The 26152-nt window shown below is 48.3% G+C and overlaps 1 protein-coding gene across 6 annotated transcripts in view; it reads right to left on the reverse strand.

Moving 5' to 3' along the window:
- Positions 1 to 26152, reverse strand: part of TOX2 (TOX high mobility group box family member 2) — a 144526-nt gene that overhangs the window by 76303 nt on the left and 42071 nt on the right. For 5 of the 6 annotated variants that reach the window (XM_034641483.1, XM_034641486.1, XM_034641485.1 and 2 more), the window contains exon 2: positions 7657 to 7722. The exons of the other annotated variant lie outside the window; for it this stretch is intronic. In XM_034641483.1, coding sequence (XP_034497374.1) covers positions 7657 to 7722 — 66 coding nt within the window. The remainder of the gene's footprint in view (positions 1 to 7656; positions 7723 to 26152) is intronic. 6 annotated transcript variants of the gene reach the window in all.

The following is a 26152-nucleotide window of genomic DNA, read 5'->3' on the forward strand; positions in this document are numbered from 1 at the left end:
TGCCCCCATATCACCTGCACCAAGAGCTCAGTCTCCCACAGGCCACACAAACACCCCAGACCTTCTCCACCCCCTCAGACCTCTGGTGCCCTGACTCAGCAGGTGACCCGCCCACCAACCCCTCGGGGAAGACAGATGCTTTCAGGTGCAGATGCCCTCTGCTCCTGAGGAACAATCTACAGTGATTCACTCCTTTCCCCCTTTGTCCCCACTCCTGGCTAAAGCAGAGCTTCCACCTCTGGGCAGGACCCAGCCCCTCTCAAAATGTAAACCATCAATTAACCCTTTCCTCTTCTGAATCCCATGTTTTACCCTCTCTCCTGGATGCTTCCAATGACAACTAAACACCCTAAAGACTCTCTCGTCTAAAAAAAATCCCTCCTTTGGAGTCCTCATCTCATTGAGCTATGGCCCTGGCCCTTGTCCTGAACAGCCAGACTTCACACACAAGACACAAGATGTCTACACTCCCTGTTTACACCCTTACCGCTCGAGTCCATCTCAATCCACCCCAGGACCTGCATAAAGTCCATCAAAGCTGCTTTTTCTGAGATCCAGGATGACTTTCTTTTTCTTAAAACTATTGGACACATTTCAACTCTTATCCCAACGAATCCCTCGGAGCATCTGACCGTCTCCTTCTTGTGCACATTTCATTCAACTTTTTGAAGTTAATAATAAATCCCTAAGGCCTAAAACCCCTAAAATATAAAAAGGTACAACGAAAAGTCTCTTTTCCATCCCTTTCTTTCTGGCCAGTTTCCATAACACACATACACCCCCCCACACACATATATACATACATGAACACACATATAAACATGCACGGGCACATATATGCACACACACAACAAACAAAGCCACTGTTTAGTTCCCATATACTCTTGAGAGTTGCTTTAATCAAATACAAGCACCTAGAAAGAAACACTCACTACCTTTTTTCACAAAAGGTAACATACTATACTTACCTGTTAACCACCCTATTTTTTTCAAAAAACAATGTATCTAAAGAACTTCTATATTTCTCCAGTTTCTTCATGCTTTCTTTATAGCCACACAGTATTCCACTTGATAAATGTACATAATTTATTTAACTAGTCCCATATTGTAGCAGATTTGGGTTGTTGCCAATCCTTTGCCATTATGCCAACACCAAAATGAGTAATCCTGAAGACATCATTTCTCATGCGAGCAAATATATCTGTAGGATATGTTTTCAAAAGGGAAATTGCTGGGTTAAAGGTCAATGCATTTGTAATTATGACAGATGTTGCCAATTTGCTCTCTATAGGGTTTACACCAATTTACTCTGCCTTCAAGCAACTACAAAAGTGCCTGTTTCCCCACAGGGTTCCAACAGAGTCTATCATTAAACCTTTGCATTTTTGTCAATCTAAGAGGTGAAGAATATAGTTTTGTTTCTTTTAGGAACTGATTTTAGCATCTCTTCACAAACTTAAGATCCATTTGCATTTCCTATACTGGAAACTCTTGGTTCATATCTCCCGCCTGTTTTTCTACCAGGGTTTTGAATTGATTTCTGGGAACTCTTTATGTATTTGGGAGATTAATCCTTTGACTATATTGTGAGTTGAAAATAATTTGACCCAATTTTTTATTTGTCTTTTGGCTTACTTATGCTGTTTTAGCCATACAAAAGTTGTTTTTCTTTTTTATTTGTGGTCAAATTTTTAAGTCTTTTCTTCTAAGACTTTGAGTCATAGAAATATCTTTCCCACTCTAAAGCTGTAAAATATACCTTAAAGGTTTTTTCTGGTGCCTTTATGGTTCCCCTGAGTACATATATATCTTTGATTTATCAAAGGGAAGAAGCTATGGACCCAAAATCATTTCTCATCAGATCGCTTACCTCCGTCTAAGACTCCATGTTCTCCTCCTACCCCTCTGGTCATTGCTTCTCAACCTATTTCATGGTCTTCTCCTACACTTTGCTTTGAAATACTGGACCTCAACATTTAAGACTCCTTAGTCTTCTTCTCAATCTTCTCTCTCTGTGGCTTTGTAAATTTCCTCCTCACGGGGCTTTAACAGCACGGGCTAAGAACTTCCAAGTTGACTTTCCCAATGAGTTCCAGACTTGTACAACCATCTCCCTACTTGGACACCTCCACTTGGATGAGCATCTCGAATGTAACTTGTCCAAGTCTGGCCTTGTCAAACCTGTACTTCCCCAGGCCTTCATCAACTTAGAAAAATGATACCACCATGCTCGAGAATGGGTTATGCTGGAAGCCTGGGAGTCATTCTTTACTCGTTCATTTCTCTCTCGCCCTAGATCCATCCATTATCAAGGCCTACCAAACTTTATTTTCAAAACATATCTCGTACCCATTCACTTCTTTCCATCTCCTCTGTCTCTACCACAATAGAGGACAACACCATCCTTCATTTAACCCTCCTGTGTGGTCTGTCTGTATCTACTTTTGCCATTGAGAGCTTTTAAAACTGTACTATTTGATCATGTTATCCAATCTCAATCTCTTTCTCACTAACAAAGCCCAGTGACTGGTTTCGACTAACAGAATGTGCTGGAAGTAGTGATATGCCAGTCCTCTCCCTCCCCTGCCCCCACCACCACACACACCCTTTCAATAACTCTTAGGACAAAGTCAGAAATCTTCAGCAGAAGTCATATTTACAGCTATGAGAGTGGAACATTCTACCTACAGCCAGGAAAGATAGACTGAGGAGGTGACATGTGCAGTGCTCCCGAAGGGACAAATAGGGTGAAAATGGCTAGGGGATTCCTATCAGAAAAAACAATGCTTACAAAGGCACAGAGCTATAAATGAGCATGAGAGGTGACCAGAGAGTCATCTGTGTAACCAAAGCATTATTTATGATAAGAAAAACATGGAAATAAGTCCCAGCTAGTTTTACGGAATGCTGGTAGTTTATACAGTATCTTAGGTTAGATTCTCTTCAAGTAGAGCCTGAGATGGGGATTCCTATGACACTAACACTCCTCTTGATAAGTGCCTCAGAAGGGAAGGGAGGGCAACAGGACAGGGCAGGGGAAGGAGCTGAGCAGGGATGCCATGTCAGCTGGAGCTCCGTGAAGATTTGCAGAATTGCTCCCCGCTTGAGACAAGACACCCACCTGGCCTTCTAGACCATCCCCCACACCCCTCCCCATTCATGGTTCTCATTTGGCAGACAGAGGCCAATTCTCCAGGGAAGGGGCAGCTCTGAATAGTTAGCAGGCAGCACTCACAACAGCTGGAGGATGGGTGCCCTGGCCTGGTGACAGGAATCCACACCACTCATCTTGGGTACTTAAAATATTCTGCGCCACAGACATTACTAGTCCTATTGGACAGAAAGCTGACACAACTTGCACAGGGTTATAGAGGGCATCTGGCTGGGATGTGCACGAGCTGGATTTGAATCCAAGTCTGCTGAGCCCACAGCCTCCCTCGTTCCTTTCCTCCTCAGTCTCATCCCAGCAAGAAGGAGACTCTTCCCGGGGCCACAACCACGAAATATTATCCTTGTAACTCCTGGCCAGGGTCTGTTCTCAACAGGGGGAAGAGCTTATCTCTGCAAGGCCCTCCCCTCCCAGAAGCTGCTGATCGGCCAGAAGCCATGCCTGAAACTGCATTTCGGTCTCAGACCACCCACAGGAGTCTGGTACAAAAGAATCACAAGATCCAGGGAGGGGGAAAGGGGATACTGTGTGAAAGCTAAGGCAGCCAAGTGGGAATTTTGTGGAAACTTGTAAAAACCAAACATTAAGCATGCATTTGCAAAAGAAACTGCAAGCCCACAAGAGCTGGTTTGAAAGTTTGTAACGGGGCACAGTTGGCTGGTATATATCCCATAGGAACCTGTGTCTCCACTGCAGTTTCTAAATAAAGAAGACGGTGTTTCAGGAGGAGGTTACATTTAAGAGCAGGTTTTTAATATGATGAAATTCTATGTTCTGGAAGCAAACACCTTCCAGAAATGGCTTCCTGCTTACATCGAGAGCTTTGCACATAATAGGTGCCCAATAAACATTTGTTCAATGGGTGAATCTCATATTCAACGGTATTTATAAAATGCATTTTATGCCATTCAGACTGTTTGTACTCTGGGGGCATCTGGGTGGCTCGGTTAAGCGTCTGACTCTTGATTTCAGCTCAGGTCTTGATCTCAGTGTCCTAAGTTCAAGCCCTACATTGGGCTCCACGCTGGGCAAGGCGCCTACTTAAAAAACAAAAAACAAAAAACCACACACACAGAGAGTGATTGTATTGCTGAATCCTCTGTTGGCGAGGAGACCATTATTTTGCCCAGATGTTTATGTCAGTCCCCCAGGACCTGGGACAATACAATCCCTGTGGTTGGTGGGGCAGCACATCGTGACAGGGCATTCATGTGCATATGCGTGTGGGGTGGGGGCGGGAAGGGGAGGTTCAGGTAAGCACTTCAGGGAAAAGACTGGAAGAAAACATTAAGAATTAGGGATCCTGGAGCCCCACCAAGCCACTGGGGGCTGCATGTGCTGGACGAGTCTGTTATTCTTCAGTAAAATCAGTATGAACAACATCCCACATTCCTGTGGTTTGTTAAAAGACCACAATACTTTGCAGCTCCTCACATCAACAGGTGGGGTCTACTTCCCCATTCGTTGAATCCAGACTGGCTCTCTGACTTGCTTTGGGTGATAGAACATGCTGGAAGTACTCATGTGCCAGTTCTAAGTCTAGACCTCAACAGGTCTTGCAGCTTCTGCTCTTGCTGCTCTGGGAACCCTTTTCTCACCATGTTAACAACCTCGGGCTAGCCTGTCGGGGGACAAGAGACTGTCTGGAAGAGAAGCAAGTCCCCATACCAACCAGCTCACAGCTGACCTGGCAGCTTATAGCTGCCACTTACATGGTTCCTAGCCATGACCAGAAGAGATACCCAGCTGAACCCAACAAAACCGCCAACCCATGGAATTATGAACTATGTAAATATTTGTTGTTTTAAGACACTAAGTTTTGACTTGCTTGGTTTTTTTTTTTTTAAGATTTTACTTATTTATTTATTTATTTGTTTTAGAGAGAGAGGGTCAGTGGGGAGGTGGGGAGGGACAGGCGGAGAGAGAGAAAGAGAATCTCAAGCAGACTCCATCGTGAGCGCAGAGCCTGATGTGGGGCTCAATCCCACGAGCCTGATGTGGGGCTCAATCCCACGACCCTGAGATCATGACCTGAGCCCAAATTAAGAGTCCAGTGCCCAACCGCCTGATCCACCCAGATGCTCCTTGACATACTTCTTATGCAGCAAAAAGCCAACTGGTACCCTGAAAGAAGTCTAGATTGTAATTGCTAAATCTGTTTCCATCAAGGTTGGCTCATGCTACCAGGTGTTTAGTCAACTGCAGGGAATCCTGATGTTTTCTTTATAAAGTAAGTACTAAGTTATGGAAACTCTCTGAGCGACAGCACAAGAGACTTGAAGGGACCCAGGGGAATCCAACTGCCTCATTTCACTGCCAGGGATATTGAAGTCCAGAGAAGAGAAGGGGCCACATGACCCATTACACAAGTCTTAGTCCTGAGTGCCTTTCACATGCCAGGCTTTGTAACACACTGGGGGACACAACAGTGAATGAGGGACTAGATCATGCTCTCATGGAAGTCACAGGCTAGTGTGGAAATCAGAGGCTAACGAAGTTGTCACACAGATGAGCAGGTGAACCCAAACAGTGACAGATGCCACGAATTTAAAAGGACATGGTGTCATGAGAGAGAATCAAGGGGAGGGGACCTAATCTGGATTTCAGAGTCACCAACACCTCTGTGACAAAGAGACACTTAGCTGAAGCACATCGGTGGCAGGCTGGAGGTAGGAACAGAGCAAAGTAATGTGTGGAGTTCTGAGCCCCAGCTGTCCCCTCCCTGAATGAGCCACTCAACATCTTCCAGCCTCGGTTTCCTCATCTATAAAATGGGATTAATGGCAACCTCCTACTTCTCAAGACTGGTGAAGATGAGCTGAAATAACCACTGAGGAAAAGGCTCTGCAACCGTGACGATGTGCTGGGCGGGCAGGTGAGGGCGCTGCTGTCAACAGCCTGTGGGGATGCTTATTTGCTCCGCAAAGGACTGTGCTCCCCTGCCCAAGCCTGGGGCAGACGCGGAGCCCCACCAGCCCCACCCTCCCTTCTCATGAGAGTATGGTGGCCACGCTCTCCATCAGGGTTTGAGCCACGGAGACTCCACCCGCCACAGCTCTGAGAGCCAGGCTCGGCACATTAACAAAATGCGCTTTAAACACTGTGAAAGGGCTCCGATGAGATGCTCGGGAGGAAGCTCTGGTCTTCTGAGACAACCACATGTCCAAGCTGATTATGAGCAATTAAATGACTTCAGTGGTCTCTTCCAAAACGAGCATTTCCAGGACCTGGAGCCTTGCCCGCCAGAGTGTCTTTCAGGCTGGCACGAGTCAGTGCCATCTAAAGGCAGCTTTGCGGCAGCATCATGACTCTCACGTAGTCACAGGCCAGTGAAGGGGCGTGGATGGCATGGTGGCCCCAGCACAAGCACCCTTGCAATGGCAGGGATGGGGGGTGCAGTGCCCTGCAGTGGAGCTCACACACCGCACTGAGAGTACAGGATCTTCCCTCACTGGCACTGTGCCCTAAGGGGGCCACAGGACCACACCGCACTCATCTATGTCTGCCCCTGGATTTATCACATAGGAAGGCACATAAGTGTTTGTGAATTAATAGAGTTTTGAGTCCCCAGCTGGAAAATATGGGCCCAGCCACCCAACTTAGACTGCAACAACCATCATGACTGCACAGAGGATGGAGGTCAGCTCCAGGGATGGGCTTGTCCTCCAGCTCCCCAAGTTCCTCTGCACCCTGAGCTACTGTCACCCTGCCTTAAGGAACCTTCCTCCAGGTTACCACAGCCTGCTGTGAGGACCCTCCCCAGCATCCCAGCCTGCATGAGGACCTCCCCAGCATCCCAGGCTGCATGAGGACCCTCCCCAGCATCCCAGTCTGCAGTGAGGATGCTCCTGGCTGAAAGAACGCTTAACTTATGGAGACCAGGCTCTCAGTGGAAATTCAGATTCTAGCTGGCATCTGGGACTCTCAGAAGGCTGGGGACTGGGATAGCTTTGCTCAGGGTTGACTCGGTCTCCTTCCCAGGGAGGACCGCACAGGAAGCCTCTCCTCTCTTCCCTGTATGCCACATTCGCAATCCTCCCCAGTGGTACTAGACGACTCTAGGTGGGCAGGAGAAGTCTGCATGCCTTTGCATGCGTGTGTGTGCCTCTGTGCCAGTGCAGATCCCACAGGAGCTATGTGGGGGCAAGAGGCAGAGAGTACCAGGGAGCATGTGACATCTTTACTCACTACTGCTGAAAATTTCTCCTCTGTGCATAGGAAATGTGGGCAACACATTTGGAGTTCTACCAAATTTTCAGTGATGCCCCTTTTAAGCCAACCATAGCCAGGTAGGTGATTTACAGAAAACACTGTGGTCCCAGTTGGATTGTCACTTTTAAGGGGATACTTGATATTCTTGATCCTTATGAGAGAGGATAGTAGTGGGCCATGCCCCACTGCTCTGCACCATCCCAGCCCCACCTCGCAGCAGCTCAGCTCCAGCCAGCCCCAGGCTGAACGCCCCACAGGGAGGATGGAGCACCCACCTGGCTGGTCGATAGCAGCTCTGGGTTCCCGTCACTCATCCCCACGTAGGCACTGTCACCATCAAACTAGAACAGAGAAAGAGAGAAGTGGGTCTGAGTAAGTTGTTTTCAAGAAGGCCCCAGGAGATGCCTGAGGAGGTCAGGAGACTGAACACACTGAGGGGAAAGGTCTGTGGGGCCTGGAGAAGCAAAGTTCGAGCCCAAGATGCCCAAATCCCATTTCAGCAGGACTCCCTCTAGGGTGAAAAGAGTAGCCCCTGTTCTGTGGCCCCCATGGGCTTGGATTAGCATCATTAATCACAGGATGAAGAGAGGAAAACCTTTCTGCCCTTTATGCCTTGTCTATAGATGTGGCAGATGGTCCTTGTCAGATACTGAGCTCCCCATCCCTGGAGGTATGCAAATATCTCTCTTGGCCAAAAGAACATCGGACTATCAGCTAGAGCTAGAATTCCACAGATGCAAGGAGGCTGAGATCTTCAGAGCCCTGGGATCATGACACCTCCCCCAGACACGCCCCCCAGGTCTTACCATCCTAAGAAGCTTGCCCCCCCCCATTTGCCCCTTAGGCCACCTCTGGGCACAGGCAGTGAGGGCTGTGATAGAAACCATGCCCAGAAACTACAATCCTGTGTTTTGATAAACTGCCAAGTCTGGATGCAGGAAGATCTCCCTGCAGTAGGAAGCAGGTGTCATGGGAGAAGTGTGGGCTTTGGGGCGCTGGCTTTTTTCCATGATGCATATTTTTTTTAAAGATTTTATTTATTTATTTGACAGAGATAGACAGCCAGCAAGAGAGGGAACACAAGCAGGGGGAGTGGGAGAGGAAGAAGCAGGCCCCTAGCGGAGGAGCCTGATGTGGGGCTCGATCCCAGAATGCCAGGATCACGCCCTGAGCCGAAGGCAGACGCTTAATGACTGAGCCACCCAGGCGCCCCTCCATGATGCGTATTCTTAAACTGGTGTTTGAACCTCTGAGGTTCCTCATCTGTTGCATGAGGATAATGACAGTGGTCCCCTCTCTGTGGGGTATTGCACCAAAACACATAGGGCACTTAGCTCATTTTCAGTAAGTTCTCTTCCCTGGAGACAGGTGTCTTGGATCAGGTTCTCTAAATGCAGAGCCTGAGACCAGGATTCAAATGCACATGATTTTTGAGAAGTGCTCTTTAGCAAAATCCATAAGGGAGGGAGGGAAGCAGGACAGGGCAGTGGAAGTAGCTAAGCAAAGATGTGATCTCAACTGGAGACCTGCCGCAGCCCGATCCCATGAAGAGCTGTGGGGCATGAATCGCCCCATGGAGTTCAGTCAGTGACTGTCTGTGGGCTGCCCTTAGGAGACAAGGGGAGGCATAACCTTCTGAGCAGCGTGACCCCCATTTGGCCAGGGACAGTTCCCCAGGGAATTGTGCCAGCCGTGAGCCATGTGCAGCCAGTGCTCCTAGCAGATGGAAGCTGGCTGCAGAGGCTAGTAAAGGGATCTGGGTGGGGCCCCAATGGCAGCTGGCCATTTTATTTTAATTGAAAATTTAATTTTTTTATTAGGTTATATTCACCTGGTTCAAAATTTCCAAAGCACAAAAAGCAACAGAGTGAAAATTCTTCCCGCCCCACCTCCCCGCCATCCATTGCTCCTCTCCAGAGGCTACCACTGAGTCTACCGGCTTCCTTTACATCCTTTCAGAGATGGTCCACATATATACATTTTATAGTCATTTCTTTCACATAAATGACAACATACTATACACCCTGTTTTGCACCTCATTTTTCTCCTAGCAACACATCTTGGGAAGTATTTTATATCAGAACATAATTCTGTCTTCCAGTACCTGGTATTCCACGGTATGGATGTAACAGATATATTTAACTAGTTGAGCTCACAGGCAATTGAGTTGTTTCTAGTCTTTCCCTATACCAGCACTGCTCTCGTGAATATTTTTGTACATCCATCATATCGCCTGGGTGTGAGTTTATCTGTAGGATTAGTCTGTATAATCGCTGGGTCCAGACGTGTGTGCGTTTGTAATTTTGGTAGGCATTGCCAAGCACCCTCCCACGATCATGCACAAGATGTCAGTGCATCCAGACCCTCTTCACGCAGAGAGACTCAGATGCCCGCCTGCTACCTCTGTGGGCCCACCCCCACCACCCTTCCTGACTCCCTTGCCCTGCTCTACCTTGTTCTTTGTTCCGTAGACCCTTTTACCTTCTAGCATTCTAGAGTATTTACTTATTTTACCATGTTTGCTGCTTATAATGGACCTCCCCTATCAAAATGGAGGTTCCTGGAGGTCAGGGGTCTTAGTCTATCTGCCTCCCAAACACCTAGAATAGTGCTTGGCACAAAGCAGATATCAATAATTGCTTGTTGGTTGAATGAATGAATGAATGAATGAATGAAACAAGCATGACACCATTCACATTGTCTTTTATTAGGCCAGTCTTCCCATCAAGGCAGTAGGATTAATGGCTATACCCAAATGCCTTGCCAGCACAGGGATGGGCAGAGTCCTTCAGTGACTGTTGGACTAACAAAAGAAAAGGTCAAACCATGCCTAGAGTCTGGGCACTGGCTCCCAATGCAGGAATCCATCTACCACACGGTGCCTGGAGCTCATGCTTCAAGGCCCTGCTCAGAAATCACCTCTTCCAGGAGGTCTGCCATGCTCTCACCTCCTCTGGCTGTCCTTCTTACATCCACATCTGTCTTCTGCTCCAGAGTGGGAGCAACATGGAGGCTAGAACTGTGTCCTGGTCATCTCCAACCCCCCCTCCAGCACTTGGAACAGGCTGGCATCAGAAATGAGATTAGGAATGGGACAGGGTGGGGAGCTTTCAACAAAAACTCCTGGGTACTATTTGATGTATCACCGTGGCCATTTATTACTTAGATAAAAGTAAAACCTTTTTAAAAAACCACACATAATTTGTATGTTCCGTAAGAAAGAATGACTAGAAATGGAGGGGGACTTAGTTTAGCCAGGTATCTGAAACATTTTTTAAGGCAATAGTGATGAAACAGTATGGCATAGGTTAAAAACATAGGAACATGCATCAAAGGAGCAGATGGAAAGATGTTCCCCAGAACTCCGTGTCACAGCCCATTTATTAACTGCTGGCTAGAATGGAACCACCGCAAAAGGAAGGACCCCGGTCTGCTCTCCCCACTGCACGCAGCAGGTACTCAACAAACATCTGGTGACTGGATGAATATACCTGGCACTGGGCAAAACACTTGCCGTAGAAGATCTCATTTCATCTTCAAAACAACCCAACAAAGCAGGTGTTATTTTCCCTGTTTAAAACCAAGGAAACAGGTTGAGAGGATTAGCAGCTGCCCAAAATTTCACACTTAGACAGGCTGGGCTTCAGAGTGGGCTGCCTGCTTCTTTGGTTTGGTCTCTCCCGCTAGGCCAGAAGCTCCTTAAGAGTGCAGATCAAGGCCTTGCTGCACCCCACTATAGAACCAGCCTGGGGTTGGCACATAATAGGTGTTTGGTAAATACGTGTTAGTGGTTCAGGGAGGGAGGCATTATCTGCGGTGATCAGTGGGGGCTGGCTCTGGGGATATGAGAAAAGAAAACCCTGGATTTTGATGTGTGTATGGTGGGAGACACAAGGGGGTTTGCCAGGGGGACCACATGAGGTCACCAGAGCCTGTCTCTGCTGGGCTCATTCATTCACTCATTTATTCAACTAAGAAAAGCTGCCACGTACCAAAGTAAAGCTTACTTCTTGCTTTCGAGGAGGACCTGAGAAGTTGGCAGAGGTTCCCAAGGCCAGGCCTGGGTCAGCCTCTGATTGGTCACTCCCTGGTGCCTTGCACAGTGCCCTGGGAACACACTGGGTTTGGGACCTGACTACTGAGCAGCCATGAACCCAGTGGTGGTGGTGTTGGGGGGTGTGTCTGTTCTCTGCCCTACTTCTGCTCAGAGTTTCACCATATCAGAGCCCTTGCAGAGGGGGAGGAGGAGACAGGGTGATCCCGAGTGTCCAATGCGTTTCCTGGCTTGGCCCCCAGGGTCCTAAGGCCTGGAGCTCACCTCCTCAGCCCTTTTGGGGAGGTTGCTCTCTGGGGGAAAGAACTTGTAAGCCAAGGGGAGAAATCACAGAGCAAAGCAGGGCCCCCTGCTCCTCCATGTGCACAACCAAGACCACAAATGCCCACATCTGTACCCACCACACAGTGAATGCTGGGTGTGTATGTGGACACAAATGCATAGACAGATGCAGTGTGCCCAAGCCTGGTGACTACACACACACCACAAACCAGTGGGAGACCATACGGCACTTAGTCACACACAACCCACACCCATGGGGAACACAGGCCAACACAAAGGAGTCCATAGCCCAAGCCTGAGTGTGCACATGTCACAGACCCTTTATGTGACTGGTACACGATCCCCACAGCATGCACACACAGAAGGGAAGGGCTCACCCTCATCTGCAGCTACAGAAACAGAACTCACCTAAACATGCCCACAAACATGGATGGCATGAAGGTGCACAGACCTACACAGGAGCTTAAACTCCGTGCATGTTTCACTGTGTATCAGTCCCTCGGCCAAAAATATTTTTTTCACACCACATAACCTTCTGTATGCTTTAAAATCGGGGGGGGGGGCGTAAAATGCAGGGGAAACAACGGCCTAAGAGTTTTCCGTGAAATGCCAGGAGAACATCCTCTTACCACTGACTGGAATAGATTAATTTTCCCCCATTTCATATTCTAATTATAATTCCTTTTCCCATCGCCATCTTCAGTCCTCATTACAGCTGGAAGATTGTTCTGCAAAAGCCAGACCTTCATCTTCTCTTCCCAAGAGTTTTGTCATGGAAATGAGTTTTGGAATCTGAAAGAACCCACATTTTTGCAAATATCGAATGTGTGGGGATAACCCTTTCATGACGGCCACCAGGGACCTGTCTCACAGAGGCTTCTGAAAGGTCTGTCTCTCCCCCAAGTCCTGTGGTCCCCTTGGCAAGAGGGGCTCCTGGGCCCCTATTCCAACAGCCCTCCCAACCTAGATCCCATTTTTATCTTTAAGGAAACTTAGCAAATAGGCAGCCAACGTGAAAGGTGAGAGCCGTGATCTTAGAATCAGACAATGCCAGCTCCATCAGCACCACTGTGAAAAAGTATTTAGCTGCTCTATGCCTCGGTTTCCTCATTCCTACAACCCTCAGAGTCATTGATTGATAACAGGTGTAAATTAAATATCTGTGGGATGGACAAATGCGATAACTGGATGGATGAATGGATGGGAGGAGGGAGGGAGTGAAGGATGAGACGGGTGGATGGATGGATGGGTGGATAAATGGATGGATGGATGGATGGATGATGGATGGATGGATGGATGGATGGATGATTGATGGATGGATGATAGATGTATAGATCAGCACAGTCTAATGGAAATATAATGCAGGTTACCAATGCAAGCTACAGATGTCATTTTAAATTTTCTAGTGGCCACAGTTTAAAAAGCAAATATAAACAGGTGAAATTAATTTTAATGACATTTGATTTAACCCAACATTTTTAGCATATTATGATTACAACAGGTAATCAAACAGAAAAGCTGTGAATGAGATGGTTTAAAGTTTTTGGCTTTTTTTTTTTCTTTTGGTACTGTCTTTGAAATATGGTGTGTATTTTACATTACATCACATCTCAGTTTAGACTTAGCCACACTTCAAGTGTTCAACAGTCACATGTGGCTGGTGGCTGGCATAGTGAATAGAGAAGGAAATAGTTGTACTGGGTAAAATGAGTGGATGGATGGTGGGTAGGTGTATGGGTGGGATGGATGGATGGATGGATGGATGGATGGATGGATGGATGATAAATAGGTGGGTGGGGAAGAGAAGTGGTTTGGAGAAATGAATGAGAGAGATGGGCCAGTAGGTAGATCAACAGATGACTCAGTGACTGGACAGCAGATTTAGAGGTGGGATGGGTGGGTGGGTAGGATGGATGGATGGATGGGATGGTTGGGTGAGAATGGAGAGACAGGTGGATGAGAAGATGATCGGAATGGTGGGTGAGATAAACAGATGGGTGGCATGCCTGGGTTGATGGAGTGGTTCTGTGGGTGAGTGGGATGGATATGTGGGTGGATAACTACATCTGATATTTCCTTCTCGTTCTATTCACACTTCCCCTGGACAATACCATGGCTTCTTAGGGTTACAACATATCACGGACTCTCAAACGTTCATCTTCAACCAAGTTACATCCAGATTCCAATGTATAGTTTCTCCCTGGACATCTGGTCCCTGAGCATCTCAAAATCCACACACCCCACACTGAACTCATGACATGTGCGTGGACCTGCTCTTTCTCCAGGGGTCCACCATCAGGAGAGAAGATGTCACCTTCTACACAGGACACAGGCAGTACCTCCAGGATGACTCTGGGGGCTGTCGCTCCTACATCCCCCTAATCCAAACACCCACAGAGGCTTTGTGCTCAGCTCCCATTCCCCCCAATCCACCCTCCACCCTGGCTATCATTAGTGATTACTTCAGTGCTCGATCAAAACCCTGCAGTGACACCACATCATCAGCCTTGGCATCCAGGACCCTCCATGACAACTGGCCCTGAGCCTCAGCTCCCACGGCATCCCTCAAGGTTGCAGGAACCTCCAGCGCCCCTGCCTTTACACACATTGTCCCATCATCAGCCTGGAGCACCCTCCCCTTCTCTATCCACTGAAATCCAACTCTCCCCAGATCTTTTGTTTCCAGCTACACAATGTACCCTTAGCAGTCTTGCTTGCTTCTGTAGACCTGTGTTCTTGGGCCCAACCTTAAAGCTTCCATCGCAAGTCGGCTCTAGATTCAATTCAACTTCTACATGTAGTGTGATGTCCTGGGCTACAGTATGGATTCATGAATTAGAGTATTGGTTCCACCAGTAACCACTTGTGTGTGACCTCAGATTTAACCTATTATTGTTATTACGTGCTAAACTCTTACTCCCATATCAGGGGGGCAACCATCTCCATCAGGACCATGTTTCCTATGTCACTGAGGCTGTCAGCTATCCCTTCAAATCTCTCCCCTCCCCCACACAGGTGACAGGACACCCATCCTGCCCTCCTTCCGTTTTGTCTGAAAAGGTGAAATATCTCAGTCCTGTCCAAGGTCAACCCATTCATCTTGACCCCACCCCTCACATCTTCCCCTCATTCACCCTTACTCTCCGTCCAGGGTCTAGGATCTAATTAAAATATGCAGAAGCAAAATGAAATCAGTCCATGCCCTTGTATATCATGTACTAAAGACCTACAATGTGCCAAGTAATGCCCACCCAACCATGTGAATTAAAATAAATAAAACTTGTCACAAGGCACAAAAACATAAAAGCAAAGGGTTCTGAGGTTACAGAGGGGGCAACTGCTGTTTACTGAACAATATCTAGAGAGTGTGTAGTATGTGCCCAAAATAGTACCGACACAAGGCATAATGATTATGACATAGTCCCTGCCCTCAAGGAGCCCCCAGTTCTACATAGAAGCTTCAGAGAATAAAACGTTCCCATTCTCCACATCTGAGAAAGACAGGCAGTTCTCTGGCCATAGTCCTGAGATGAGAACAAGTAACTACAAAATTGTTTGAACCGTGTCCCCGTTGGTCAGTGACAGCTCCACATTACCCAGCCTCTGAAAGTCAAGTGATCAATAACAGTCTAACTCCAATAGCCACATGTCTACCTCTGGGGCTCAGCCCGTCCCAGAACCTCCTGCTTCTCAAAGTCCCTCTACCCTAGGACTCCATGCTCCCCCAAACCCTACAAAGCTCAGTTCATGCCTGATTAGGAGAGACTAGCTTTGCAAAGTATAGCAATGAATTTAGCATTTCAGATGTCAAATAATGGCTTCTTCTCTGACAAATATGACAATGGTAGGATACGGTTATTGCAGGAGAGTGGACACAAGGAGGAAAGCCTCTCAAGAGAGGCATTCTGAAAAGGTCACTTGGAAGCTCCATGCTGGAGGACATACAGGAACTGGCCAGGCCAAGAGCAGGGAACACGGCATTCAAGGCTGCTGTGAGCTCAGGCCAGTGAGCACCTACCATATACCAGACCTCATTCCAGAGCCGTGGCTAGTCATCTTGCTGGAACCCTCCCAGAAATGCCAAGGCTGCAGGACCAGCCCCATTGTAGAGATGAGCAAGGCAAGGCTCAGGGTGGCTGGAAAGCTTGCCCAGATCCACCCAGCCAGTTCTGGCCCTGGCCTTGACTCCTGGTACCAAAGCAACAGTCGTTCTGTAGAAGCTGCTTCCCCCTGCTCCCCCCTGCACAGAGACACAGATCAAAGACCAAGGATGCACAGCCCCCAGCACAGCCAGTGGTAGACACTGAGCGCTGCACCTCATGGAGATCTGAAGAGGAAACAATCAAAGCAGCATACACCGCGTCTGCCTACCCCCACGACGGGCCGTGAGAACCCTCCTTCTGCGCAGATAAAACACGGCTCAAAAGCTAGCGGCAGCAAATGTGGCAGCTGCGCCATGGCCCCGCCGAGAGTGCGGTTTTATGTGGCGGTGTCACAGAAAGATGTGCATCAGGACCAGGGCAGGGGGAGGGGCCGAGAGGTGGTGCGCACATGGAAGGGGGCCAGGGGCAGAGCCTCAGGCGCCCATGCACTTAGAGAAGGATGATAGTATGGTTACAAACACCAGCTCTGATGCCAGGCTCCCTAGGTCCAAATTTCAGCCTTGCTTTTCAAGCTGTGTGATGTTTTAACTAAGTTACTATTTCTCAGTTTCCTCATCTGGAAAAGGGGTATGACGATCATTTAGATTGAATAAGTTAATATACAGAAAGTACTTAGAATGTCGCCTGGTACACACACAGCAAGCACTCAATAATTGTTAGCTATTATGTTATTACTGAATCCTCAGAACTACCCCAAGAGGTCACTAGGTCGCTATAACTTCCATAGGAGAGGAAACTTAGTGGGCCTTCATACAAACCTCTGAGCTTTTACACATGGGAAAGACCCCTGATGCCTCTACTTGCCATGTATAATTTGAAATAAAATTTGTAAATTAAAATCTTGATAAGTCCAAGTGAGAGCAGATTTTTCCTATGATGACCTTTATCCTTTGTTCCTAAATATCAAATACCAATTTCCCTCCAAAAAAAGCTTTTCTCTTTATTGGTACACCTGCTTTATGGGGCATAATGCACATTCTTATTCTGCCCACTGAGAAACCCAGCCCTATGATTGGCCCAGAGAGGTCAGGGGATTTGCCCAAGGCCACACAGCCAGGAGGTGGCAGAGCTGAGTCTGCAGCCCAGGCTGCTGGTCCCCCAAAGGCCTATACTGGCTTCCTACCCCCACCATTTCCAAGCTTTGTAAACCAGAGCAGGTGACCTCACAACTCTGCTCCTGGGGCCTCATCGACCAGTAAAGGTGAGCAATGCCTGCCAGTGGGGCTGGGAGCAGGCCTTGTGAGCAAGCCCAGTGTTGTGGCTACTGCAGGACCCTCCTCCCTACTGCTGACAAGAGTTGGTGTGGATGGTGCTGCCTGTTTTAGTCATAAAACACATTGAGAGGGAGTGTAAAAAGACAGTGATCGCTACAGCTCCCGTGGAGGAGTGCTACCAGCCACCTGTCTCCTCTGGGAGATAGGAGTCATTATCCCCATTTTACAGATGGGGAAGCAGAACCTTTTCAACTGGCTCCAACCATTTATTTTCCTTCTAGACCTATGCTGTCCAGTGGGGTGGTCATAGGCCACATTTGGCCCCTGAGCACCTGCAACACAGCTAGTCCAAATTAAGATGTAAGTACAAAAGACACACCAGATATCAAAGACTCAGAACAACAACAAAAGAATATAAAATGCCTCATCAATAAATTTATATTGATTAAATGCAAAAGTGATAACATTTTGAATATATGAATTTAACTAAAATATATTATTAAAATTAATTTCACCTGTTTTATTTTTGTTTTTGTTTTTTTACTTTTTTTAATGTGGCTGCTAAAGAACTTAAAATTACACATGTGGTTTGCATTCTATTTCTACTGGACAGCACTGGTTGAGATGTGGTCCCAGGTGAATAGAAGAATTCTCTGTGATAGGTATGGGGAAACTGAGGCCCAGAAGGGGGAGTGACTTAAGGCAAGAGGTTGGTACAGAGGCATAGCACTCATTGGACAAATGTTACTTGAGTTCTAGGTATTGGGATGCAGCCGAGAACAACATGTGGAGCCACTTCCCAGCCCAGGGTGGACACGGTGATGATGCAGGACTCCTTGTTGACCAGGCCCTCACACACCAGGGCAGCCGGACCCAGCACCGGCCCTCATCTCCCCACAGTGAGCTCTGATCACACAGCTCAGGGAGTACAGACAGGAAGACACATTCGAGCTCCCACTCCAACCCAGAGCAGAACCATCTCAAAGACCCCTGGTGAGTCCCACACAGGCCATTAGCTAGCTGCAGCTGCCAGGAGAGGCTGATGGGCACGGTAGCCCAGTGGGCAGAGCTTGGCTGCCTGGCAGGCCGATGGCTGCTTACATACCATCCACACTACCGCAGATTTATGGCAAAAATTATCCTCTCTCTCAGCTCCATTTAAAGCCATTTGGAGCTCGCTCCCATCCCCGATTATAAATCTAATTGCACATTCCAAACAGACAAGCGCTCATTAAGCTTTAATTATGCACATGTTGTTTTCAACAAACATTTTCATTTGGCCGCTGTGAGGGGGAATGTTTCCAAGGGGGCTGCAGACGCTGCCTGCGGCTGGATGGAGGGCGCAGGCTGGGAAGTGGGTCAGGGTGTGGTCCAATGAGGTTGTCCAAGAGCAGGGCAAGGACCCCATCAGATCTGGTGCAGACTTTGATGGCCTTCCACCGGGCTTCTGTGGCAGGAGAGGGAGCTTGTGTGTTCTCAGCTGGTCCCACCTGCACCCCTAGCATACCCACAGTCTCATCTCAGCTGGTGCCAATGGGCCTCTCTGGGGTAGAAGGAGGGAGGATGGGGACCTACATTCCCAGCTCGGAGCCATGAGCCCTCCTCCACCAGGAGCTGGTGTCTTCAAAGCTTGTCCCTGCTCCCACCCACCCCCCACACTGCAGTGGAGCCATCTTTCTCCAGCATAATCTTCCCTTCCCTCATCTGTTCACTCATTTATTCCACAACTATTTCCTGAGCAAAGACCTGGCAGGGAGGGGCCAGCATGGATCAGGAAAGACAAGGCACCTGTCTGGTTCTGCCCGGGACCCTCTCCCTCAAGCCCCATCCTTCCCAATGAAGAAAAGTCTTGGAAAGCATTTGAGAACCTGTCCCCAGCCAACCCAACTCTCCTGGTGGCCTCCTGGCCCTCACTTGGGCTCCTCTCGTGCTCTGCCTTTTCAAGAGGTCTCACACGTACATCCAGGCCTGGACAGCTCTGCACTACCCCCCTCCCCCCGCACCTCCCTTCTCTTCCTTTTCTTTGCAGTTAACTCCCACTCACTCCATGCTGCCCTCTCCAGGAAGCCCCTGATGAGCCCGGTTGCCCCTCTGCTTGGGGGCAGCACGAAAGCATTTATTGGACCGTAATGTCATACCTGCCTGCTGCATGTCTGACTCCTAAGACCAGCCGGTCCCGCTATTTCCCCAAAGCACTACCTCCTCTGGGGGGAAAAGGAGAAGCACCTGTTTGCTGTGTGGCTTTCAACAATACCGTTCACTCTCTGGGCCTCACTTTCCTCTTTTGTACATGAAGGGGTTGAATGGGTGGGGCTCTCTGGGTCCTTTATCTGTTTGGTCAGGTTTTGTTTTTGGTTTTTTTTTTTAAGATTATTTATTTATTTTTAGAGAGAGAGAGCAGGAGTGTGAGCAGGGGGAGGGCAGATGGAGAGGGAGAGAGAACCTCAAGCAGACTTTGCACTGAGTGAAGAGCCCAACGCAGGGCTTGATCCCACGACCCATGAGATCACAACCTGAGCCAAAACCAAGACTTGGACGCTTAACTGACTGAGCCAGGCACCCCCGCTTGGTCAGTTTTAAGTTTTGCTGTTTGTCCCAGAATTAGACCTTCCTCTTCCCACCAGAAGAGGGTCCTGAAATCACCAATCCCCCTTCAAACATTCCACCACAACCCTACAGAGCAGGGGGACTTTGCTGAGGCAGGTCTAACGTGCACAAATGGTGCAGATGCAGAGTTGGGGGGATGGGGATGGTGCACACCCCCAAGGCTGCTCCTCGATGAGCTTCTGGAAATGCAAGCAAGTGAGATAAATGTGTTTTAAAATGGATGTCACGATCCATTCAGCATCTGGTGGCTACCTGTGGTTTTAGGGCAGGGTCCTGGGAACAGGCTCTGAGAGAGAAGGTGGGAAGTTCGCGGGGCAGGGGGCACTACAGTAAAGGCAGGAGGCAGGAGGGGCAGAGGGACAAGTTGAGCTGTGATGCAGTCACATCAGAGGTGGCAGCCTGTCCACAGGACAGCTCTGGAGCCATGTCAAAGACTAAGACAAGGAGCCACAGCATTTCTAGCCTCAGGACCCAGGCTGCCCCGGGGGAGGGTGAAAACCTCAGGAAAGGCCACCTCCTTCCACCAAAGGCAATAGCCAGAGAGGCTCAGCTGCCAGGCAACGGCAGCCAACACTGAATAGCTGGCAGGATGAGTGTCTCAGATGAGGAGGGATCTGGGTGACATGATAGCATCCACTACTGCTATGATCATTTATTCATTTTAACTAGTTGGTGCAACATTTACACCATGCTTGCATAAGTCAGGCACTCCTTTAACTGATTTGTAAATTTTTGCTCATATAATCTTCTCGACAACCCTGAGGTAAGTTACTACTACACAGGCTCCCATTTTACAGATGAGGAAACCGAGGGGAAGTGGCTTGCCCAAGGCCACACAGCTGGTAGGTGGTAGAGTCAGGACTCAAACCCAGAAGTCCACCAGCAGGGTCACCGCTCTAACGACTAGGCTACCCTGCAGAGGCTCAGCGCTGTCCAATCCTAGCCGCCTCCCCAGAGACTCGGCTGCGGTCAGCGGTCTAGAGCCTCAGGTTGACCGGACTGCCAGTATTCGTGCTTGACAATTATCTACCCTCCGCGGTTGGGAACACGTCCCAAAACTGATCCTTGCCAAAGACAATTAACCAAAGGCCACATGAGCGAGCGTTGGGTGGGACTGTGGCATGGGGTGGGGGGTGGGGTGAGCGAGTGCCTGAGACAATGAGCAGCAGATGATTTGGGAGATATTTTCTCCCAGAGCTACAAAACAAGCCCTCAATCATGCCACAAAGGGCTTGCATTGTTGGAAGGGAAATATGTCAACGACAGCGTTCAATCGTGAGACGGTTAAAAAAAAAAAAAAAGGAAGAAAAGAAAAAAAAAATCTTTTGAAATAGTAATTTGACCTAGAAAGGTTTTCTAGGTCACCTGAACTTGGCATTTAGGCATCTAACCCCCAAACCTAACACAGACAAAGTACTAAGTTCACTTCCCTCTGTCAGTCCCAGATAACACAGGAAATAATATTTGTAAACACTGCTGCTGTATTTTTAAGTGCTGTCTTAAAACGAGCCTTTGGACTTGGGAGCTGAGAGAACAGTGGCTCAGCGCAGCTCTGGAAGCCCACAGACCCGAGCTCGCTCACACCCAGTGTGATCCTGTGGCCAAGGCAAGGACCTCGCCTGTGGGATCCTCAGACTCCTCCCCTGGAAAACAGGAAGGGAACCGGTGTGTTGGGCATACTGAGGTGGATTCCCGCCCCCACCCCTCTGTTCTTGACAATATAACCCCTATGCCCCAAGTCTGGGCTCTCCCTGAGGACCCTGCAGCACAGGAGCCAGGAGGACTATGGATGAACTTCCGTCCCAACAGACCTTTTCTCCCCAGAGAACAGAGAGAGAATAGCCTGAACTCCGAGGCTCAACACAGGCCAGTGATTTCTTCCACTTCATCTTCACTTTATTTTTTTTTAATTTTATTATGTTATGTTAGTCACCATACAGTACATCATTCATTTTTGATGTCATGTTCCATGATTCATTGTTTGTGTATAACACCCAGTGCTCCATGCAATACGTGTCCTCCTTAGTACCCACCATCTTCACTGTAGAGCAGCCACCCAGGGTAGGAGAAAGCAGGGGCCTCAGAGACCTTCTCCTTAACCCAAGGAGGAAACTGAGGCCCGGGCTGGGAGATGGCCCACGGTTATTGCCAACAGCATGCTGAGGGTTACGACCACCACACTGCTAGGTCCTCTGAGCTTGGGCCTCCAAAAGAAGCCAGAGTTAGCCCACTTGCCATCAGAGCTGAAGGTCACGGGGAGCTTCTCGCCTTCCCCAGTCTCCGACCTGAGTACCTATGATGTACCAGCCACGTGCCAGACTCGGAGGACTGGACACAGAAGTGACCTCCAGGGAAGCCTGGGTCCAGAGGGAATACAGATACCGGGACTTGATGACACTGGGGGTGACAAGGCACCAAAGGGAGATAAGCCAGGTGAGAGCAGTTGATGCACACCTGTTAGGTAGAGGGAACAGAGTGAGCAGAGGGTAAAAAACAAAAAACAAAACAAAAAAAAACCCGGGGTGTGCGTGCACAAGTGGTAGGGGGTGTCTAGAAACCATTGAGGGGGGCTGCAGTGAAGAGTGGGCAGAAGGAATCAACATTCACTGAAAAAAAATGGGGAGCGTTTGCAGCAATATCCCTAAAAGAAGAGTAGTGGAGGGGTGCCTAGTTGGGCCAGAGACTAAAACTTTCTGTGAGGCCAAAAACTGAAGGAGTGTGATAGTGATGTCAAAGAAGAAATTCACTCAGGGCAACAGAAGAGAAAGTGCAGAATTAGACCCGACTCTGTATGAAAATGTATGGTGAAGGAGGGCACTTAACGATATGCTGGGTACCACATGACATGCTTTACATACAGTATTTCACTGGAGTTTAGGAGGGAGATAGCCCACTTTACGGAGGAGAAAAAGCATGGTACAATTTAAGCAACTGCTCAAAGGTCACAGAGCTAGAAAGTGGCAAAGCCAGAATCTTCACTCTGCCAAGGTTCACCCTCATAACAACTATTCTGTTTTGTCTCTTCTTTTGGAAACAAAGAGACAAAGACCAATTATTTTTTTTAAAAAATTGGGATGACAGGATTATCCTGTTCCTACTTAACTACTTAACTAGATACCCACTGCAAGCCGCCCACCAAAATGTACTCTAAACAGATTAAAGAGTTAAGTATAAAAAGTCATGTTATAGGGAAATATCAGAAAACAGAACAGAATGTTTATCAGATCCATGGCAGCAGGGTAACTTCCTCAGCCCTCAAAGCAATCACAGAAGAAGGGAGATTGACAGATTCAAATATATATGCATTAATATCTTCTGTAGAAGGAAGCATAATAAAACCAAAATGAAAAGGACATCAGACTAAGAAAATATCAGCACCAACTACAAGACAGTTAATATATACGACGCAGAAACATTTCAGTCAAATTAAAGAGACAGCAAGATGCTGATAGACAAAAGGACACAGGACACAAACAGGAAAGTCAGGCAAGAGGCAATCTACCAAGAAACAAATATATAGGGAAAATGTACAGTTGATTCAATGACAGGGGAGAAATGTACATGAAACACACCTACTGTAATGAAAGGGATATTTCACGCCACTGGTGACAAGGAAAACAGTTTCCAGCCTACTGGAAAAAGATATGGCAGCCACTCCCAAGGCAGCCAGCCAGCTGGGAACAGGGTAGATGAAAACCCAAGACCTCTGTCTCCTGCCTCAGGAGTCACCCCCTCACTACACCTACCTCTTTGTCTCGAGTATACCTAGTCTTGCTTAAAACAATCTTCTGTTCTGAGTGCTGGAGATGGTACCAGCAATGGATGGGACACAGACTTTGTCCTCCTGAGTTTGTGGTGTAGTGAGGGGGACAGGACCAGGAATTGTAATGCGGGTAATGAGTGTACTGGGAGCCAGAATTCATGGGAGCCTAGAGAAGGGCCATGTAAAAAGACTTCACAGAGGAGATGGCTTCTACCTACAGGATGAGCATAATTGGCCAGGTGATGAGAGAAGGCACCGGATGGAAGGGAGAGAGCATGGGAACAACCCTCACCAAGGCTGGGGGGCTGGAGAGCGGGCCCACGCACTGACCAGGGAGGCAGTGAGAGCTGAAATGCGAGGCAAACGGGACCTTATCATGATGGGACTTTCGGGGATACACTAGGGAGCTGAAGCCCACAATGGGAGCTGCATTGTAGAAAGCCGGTGTAGAAAGCCGGCCTCTGGCTTCGGGACAGAGAATGGGTTGGAAAAGGAAAGACCAAAGCCTGTCCAGAAAGCCAGGCAGAAGCTGCTGTGACGATTGGCAGGGTGGGGACCAGGAAGCAGGACTCTGAGCAGAGCCTGGGCAGAGAAGAAACATTTGATGAAGCAATAATAAGTAAACCAGTGTGGCAGGGATTCAAAAAGAGACATTTATATTGATGGCTAGAAAATGGCTAGACATTTATGTTGATGGCGGGGTTGGAGCCAGAATGAAACAACGGCAGTCCCCAGTGTGTTTTCCAAACTATAGAACAGAGAGTCTCAGAGATGAATGAAAACTGCGAAGAGCAAGGGATCACCCAGGAGTCAGAAAGGGGGTGACTCACGCAGTTTGCAAACCCTAATTTCCTCTCCTTGGTCACACGCTTCCTTCTGATTTCTTTTTCTGATGATTCATAAGAAAAAAATTTCCCCTTTTAAATTCAAATCAGAAATGCTTAAGCACCTGAGTTCACTCTGCCCAAGCTATAACCTCTGCCCCGAGCAAACAAAACCCAACTTAACCCCAAGCAGCTAAAAAGACACTGGCTGCCAAGAAACCGAGAGGAAACAAGAGGTTTCTGGCTCTGTGACAGCTGTCAGAGGCCCCCCAACCCTCCCATGCCCCAAGAGGGTCTTCAGTACCAGCTCACACACACAGGTTCAAGCCCCTTAGCAAGAACTCATGGGACTTCAGAATTTGGAATTTGTTTGGATTTCTCAAAAGGAAGTGATAATCCCTCAAATTACATAGTAACTTCAGTACCAGTCTGGAGTAACACGTGCAGTAAAACACATTCATATTTCTGCAGTGAATCCTTGAATATTCACACAAGTGGGTTAAGTAAAAATTACGAAGAGCTTTGTGTCAGTTCAGATCAGGTTCTGGGGCCAAATGAGTTTGCAGCATATTTACAAACCAACATTTGGTGGCGGAGCTTTTTGGATTTAAGATAAGAGAGTTTGGAGCTGAGTCAAGCACGGGCCATGCAGGTGCGAGGGCCCTGTTGAGAGACCATCCCTCTGTGTGCCCATTTTACAGATAAGCAAGGTGAGGCTCAGAAAGGTAAAGGAAACTGCTCAAGGTCTCACAACCATTAGGTGGATGAGCTGAGATTTGAGCCCAGACCTGACATCTTTCCACGTGTATTCATGGATTCTCCAGGCGGCTGAAATGCTAGGCCGAGCACTTAGCGTTATGGGGAATGTGGGCAGCATTGGGAGTGGGGACAAGATCAGATGCAGCAGGAATTGTGGTGCTCCTCCTCGGTGTGTGGGGGGGCAGGAGACGTGTTTGTCTCCTCACACAGGTCCAGGGGCCTGCAGCCATCGAGGCCACCCAGGCCCAGAGCTCCCTGCATCCTCTGCAGACACAGTCCCAGCCCCCACAGACCTCAGAGCTCACTGGGGAGGCAGGCAACAAACACGCAAACACACAAACACCGCTACAATCGTGATAAATGCTGTGAAGCAAACAAGGGAACTACAGAGATAGAAGACGGAGAGGAGAGACTTAAAAAGATCTCTCTCTAGGGTTAAACTGGGGGAGCCCTGCAGCTGGAGAAGGGGCCTGTCACACAAAAAGCACTTGGGCAGAGGGATTCAGTGCAAAGTTCCTGGGGTCACACGGGGGAAAAGTAACGTGGCTAGAGCACAGGGGAGGACAAGGTTGAGATCAGAGCGGTAGGCAGGAGCCAAAGCAGGTGAAATCCTGGGGCCACAGAAGGGATTTGAATTTTATCCCAAACGGGAAGCCCTTGGGGAGTTCTTGCAAAGGAGTAACATGCTCTGATTTACATTTTAAAAGATGACTCAGGCTGTCATAGGGGGAGGATGGACTCTGTGAGGCTCCTTCCCATGAGTCTCAATTTTCTCATCTACATCATGGGTTCATGAGAAACCTCATAAAAAGCACAGCCAAGGGTGTCTGGCATAGAGCTGACTTAGAGCAAAGACTGGATTTTCCCATCTAATCACAAACCAGGAGAACCCAGTCCTCAATCGTCCATAAATCACTGCCCTGATTAAAATCCTTCAAAGGCTCCCACTTCTTTCCTTGGGTTCTGTGGTCCTGCTTGACCTAATTCCTGCCACTTTCTCCAGCCCCATCCCTCATCATCTCCCACTGCACCTCTCCTCTCATGCCACCTGAGCCACTCCTGGAACTCGCCAAGGTCCTTTCCCTAAAGCACGAGGCCTCCTTCA

The sequence above is a fragment of the Ailuropoda melanoleuca genome, chromosome 13 (genome assembly GCF_002007445.2).
Source record: "Ailuropoda melanoleuca isolate Jingjing chromosome 13, ASM200744v2, whole genome shotgun sequence".
Lineage (NCBI taxonomy): Eukaryota > Metazoa > Chordata > Mammalia > Carnivora > Ursidae > Ailuropoda > Ailuropoda melanoleuca.